Raw genomic sequence first — 5,000 nt, forward strand, 5'->3', positions numbered from 1 at the left:
GTGGTGTAGTGGTGGTGTGTGTTTGTGTGTGTGTGTTGTGGTGTGTGTGAGTGGTTGTGTATGTGGTGTTGTGGTTGGTGTGTGTGGTGGTGTGTGTGGTGTGTGTGTGTGTGTGGTGTGGGGTGTGTGGGTGTGTGGGTGTGTGGTGTGTTGTGTGTGTCTGGTTGTTGTTGGGTGTGGTGTGTGTGGTGTGTGGTGTGTGTGTGTGTGTGTGTGTGTGTGGTGTGTGGTGTTTGTGTCTGGGTGGGGGTGATGTGTGTGTGTGTTTGTGTGTGTGAGTTGTGTGGGTGGGTGTGTTTGAGTAGTGTGTGTAATAGTTTGGGTGTGTGGAGAGTGAGTCAAGGGTGGGAGGTGTGAGAGTGTGGTGTTGTGAGTGAGAGTGAGTGAGAGAGTGTGTGAGTAAGTTTTGCTTGTGTGGTGTGAGTGGGGAGGCTGAGTGTTAGTATTGTGTGTGAGTAGAGTTTGAGATTTTGAGTTGTGTTATTGTGTTGAAGTAGTATAATATATATTGACTTTGAGATGGAGAGATAGAGATTGATTGTGTTTATGTGAGTTGTATAGAGAGAGGTGATATAGATATATTTATAGTTATAGTTTTTGTTAGGTGTGGGTGTGGGTGTGTGTGTGCGGTGGTGTGTGTTGGTGGTGTGGTGTGTTGTGTGAAAAAGGTGTGTGTATGTCCCTTGTGTGTTTGGGGATTGTGTGTCGGGTGTTTGTGTGTGGTGTGTGTGTGTGTGTGAGTGGAGAGTGAGTGTGTGTGTGTGATAGTGTGTGGGGGTGTGTGTGGTATGGTGTGGGAGTGGTGGTTTTTGTTAGTGTGTGTGTGTATGTGGTGTGTGTGTGTGTGTGTGTGTGTGTGTGTGTTGGTTGGGTGTGGTTGTGTGGTTAGAGTGAGTGTGTGTGTGTGTGTTGTGTGTGTCGGTTTGGTGAGTCTGTGGAGGTTTGTGTGAGTGTGTGTGTGTGTGTGAGTGTGGGTGTGTGTGTGTGTGTGTGTGGTGAGTGTGTGTGTAGTGTATGTGTGTGTTTGTGTGTGGTGTGTGTTGTGTCTGTCTATCTATATCTTATCTACTTATTTAGCTCTCTGCTCTCTTCTTTCTCTCTCTTTCTCTCGCTCTCTCGCTCTCTCTTCTTTCTCTCGTCTCTCTCTCCTCTCTTCTTCTCTAGTATCTAGATTTTTATATATATATATTTTTATTATATTTAATATTTTGATATTGATATATATATTTTAGACATATATATACATTATCTTTTTATATATATAATTATAGTTATAGATTTGTGTATTTTGATATATTATATTTATTTTGATATAGAGATTGTGTATTCATTTATATACTTATCGTGAATTTATATTGTAAAGATATAGTATATAGTGTTTTATATTGATTATATATTTATATAATAGATTCATATATATTATTTATTGCTTGTTATTATTTAAAGTATAGAGATATTATATATTATGATTTATTTTATATAGATATATATATTTTCATATATATATATATAATATTTTTAGAATATATTTATATATATAATAGATATAGATTCATATATTTTTATATGATTTTATATATTTATATATTTATATTATATATATATATATATTTATAAATATTTTTTTTTAATTAGATTTTTGTTTATATGCATAATATAGATATATTTAGACATAGAGTGAGAGATATATAGTGAGTAGAGTGTGATATATTTTAATAGATATATAGAATGGTTTTTGTATTTATTTTTAGTTGATATATTTATATATAGATTTTGATGTGTTATCGAGTTATCTTTTGATTGTATATATTTTGTGTTTGGGTTAGTGTGTTATAGTTAGATAGTGAGGATAGATATAGTTATATATTTTTATTTATATATTTATATTTATAGAGGTGTGGGGTGTGTGGGGGTGTGTGTGTGGGGGTGGGTGGGGTGTGGGGGTGTGTGTTTGTGTGTGGGTGGATTATTTATTTAGATATTTATATATTTATTTATATATAGAGATATTAGTTTAGATTTATATATATATGTATTATGAGTATATTTATTGAGATTTGGTATTATACATTTTGTGATGTTGATATATTACATGACCAATCTTACCGTTCTTATAGATAGTAATGTAGATATTGTTATATTTTTTCTTCACTTATATTAATAGGTATCATATTACATGAGTGATATTCTAGACATGCTTAGTTCTCGATATATATATAGCTCTCTCGAGGTATTTGAGTGCTATCAGATTTTCGCGGATGGAACGGAGGAGTGAGTGGGGGTGTGTGTGTTGAGGATGTTGAGTGATTTTTTTGTATGTGTGTGTGTGTGTGTGTGTGTGTGTTTTTTGTGTGTGGTGTGTGTAATGTGTGTGGAGTGTTTGGTGTTGTGTATTATGTGTTTATATGGGGTGTGTGATACTGGGTGGGCGCGAGCATGTGAGAGAGAGAGTTGGTGAGTGTGTGTGAGTGTGTGGGTGGTGTTTGTGTGGTGTGTGTGTGTTGTGTGTGTGGTGTGAGTGAGTGTGTGGTGTGTGTGGGGGGGGGTGTGTGTGTGTGTGGTGGGGTGTGTGTGTACTGAGTGTGTGTGTGGTGTTGTATGTGTTGTGTGTGTGTGTGGTGTGGGGGGGTGTTTGTGGAGTGGTGTGTGTGTGTGTGTGTGTGTGTGTGTGAGATGGTGGGTGTGTGTGGGGTGTGTCTGTTTGTGTATCTGTGTGTGTGTGTGTGTGGTGTGTGTGTGTGTTAGTGTGTAGTGGTGTGTGTGAGTGTGTGGGGGTGTGTGTCATGTTGTGTATGGGTGGTGTGTGTGTGTATGTAGTGTGTGTGTGTGGTGTGTGTGTGTGTGTGTGTGTGTGTGTTGGTGAGTACATGTCTGAGTGGTGGTTGGTGTGTGTGAAGAGTGAGTGTATTTTGAGTAGATATAGATTGTTGTTGTGTGGGTGTTTTACGTTTTGAGTGTGATTGGGTGGAGTAGGTATCTGTGTTATAGAGAGAGTTAGTTGTTTGTGTTTAGTGTGTGTTTGGTGGGTGGTGTGTGTGTGATAGAGTTAGTGTGATTTGTGAGAGACAGAGAGTAGAGTGTGTTGGGTGTGAGTGTTGGAGTAAGGTTGTGTGTCTGGGGGTTTGTGGGGGAGTGTGTGGGTTTATTTTATATGGTGAGGTTCTAGTGTTAGGGAGTGTTTGTGTTTGGGTGTGGTGTGGTGTTTGTGTGTGTGTGTGAGGTATGAGAGAGGTGTTTGTGGGAGGTTGTGTGTGGTAGTGTTGGTTGTGAGTGAGTGTGGTGTGAGTGTGTGTTTGGGAGTGTGTTAGTTGTGTGTGTGTGTAGTGTACTTTGTGTTTTGGCATGAGTGTGTTGTTAAATTTTGTGTGAGTGGGGTTTGAGTGTTTGTTAAGTGTGTGTGAGGTTATTGTGTACTTAGTGGGTGAGAGGTTGTGTCTGTGGTGATGTTAGTTTGATATAGTGTGGAGATTGAGTTTGAGTGACTGTGATTTAGTTTGTGTTGAGTGAGGAGAGAGTTAGCTGAGAGATTTTGTTTGATGTCTGGTCTGTTTGAGGGTTACCATGGTGTGGGTTTATAGTTTTTGTGTTGGGTGTGAGGGTGGTCTGAGTGTGTGAGTTATGTGGTTGTGTGGGGTTATGTATGTTATAGATGTGTGAGCAGTTTGTGTGTTTTGATTATTGTGAGTGTTATACGTGTGAGTGTGTGGGTATTTTCATGTCTCACTAACGGATCTATTACACTCTCTCGCTCAACTATCTAACACTATCTATCAACTCTCACACTCTGTGATCACATCCTCATCTCACTCATCTCACCAATCTCACTCACACTCTCACAGATAGAGTGATAGTGTGGTTTTATATATAGTTTAGATTTTATATATATTTAGATTTTTGAGTATATATATTTGTAGATATATAGTTATAAATAGAATATATATATATATATTTATATTTATATATATATATATGTGTGTGGTGTGTGTGTTATATATATGCATATATATATATATATATATATAGTTATATATATAGATATATAGTGATAAATATATATATATTATAATATATGTATATATATTTATATATAAAATATATATTTATATATAAATATATAACAAATATATATATAATAAAGTTAAAGTAAATTATATATTTAATATAAATATATATATATATAGATATACTTTAGAGATAGTTGTGTGTGTATGGGTGTGGTTGTGTGTGGTGTGGTGTGTTTGTGTGTGTGGGTAATTATATATAATATATATTTATATTATATATTTATATATATATATATATTTATTTATATATTATATAGATATAATGTTTTTTTATATAGGTTATATAGATATATATATATTTATTATATATTGTTACTTATAAGATTAAGATATTTATTTTTATATATATATATATATAAATATTACTATATTATAAATATATATAATTAGAATATTTATATACATATTAATTTTTTTTTTGTTTTTTTTATTAATATAGATATAATATATATATATAGATAATATATAAATATATATATATATAATTTAAGATATATATTCATAATATATAGATATATATATATATATATATATTTATATAGATTTATTTAGAGACATATATATTATACAATGTTTTGTGTGTTATTCAAAAATATATTTATAATATAAGTTATATAATATTAGATATATATATATTTATATAGATATATTATAGACATATATATATATAGAGAGTTTCTTATATGATAGAGTATATATATATATATATTAATATATATATTTATATACTTAATATATAAGAAATATATAGATAGATTGAGATAGATTATATTATACATATAAGTATAATATAGATAGATATGTATTCATATATTATTGTTAGTTTATATAGGTAGTATATATTTATAGAATATATAGTTATATATATATAAATATATAGATAAATATATATATTATATATAGATATTATAGATATATAAATATGTGGACATAAAT

General features: G+C 32.4%; 1 protein-coding gene across 1 annotated transcript in view; it reads right to left on the reverse strand.

Moving 5' to 3' along the window:
- Positions 1 to 5,000, reverse strand: part of LOC147471854 (uncharacterized) — a 16,401-nt gene that overhangs the window by 8,148 nt on the left and 3,253 nt on the right. The window contains 3 exon segments of the mRNA XM_086536704.1: positions 1 to 3; positions 942 to 995; positions 2,644 to 2,871. The exon segment at positions 1 to 3 is cut by the window's left edge and continues 60 nt beyond it. Coding sequence (XP_086392830.1) covers positions 1 to 3; positions 942 to 995; positions 2,644 to 2,871 — 285 coding nt within the window.

Source organism: Penaeus japonicus, unplaced genomic scaffold, assembly GCF_977035675.1.
Source record: "Penaeus japonicus unplaced genomic scaffold, GWHDUDI00000001_assembly GWHDUDI00000005, whole genome shotgun sequence".
Lineage (NCBI taxonomy): Eukaryota > Metazoa > Arthropoda > Malacostraca > Decapoda > Penaeidae > Penaeus > Penaeus japonicus.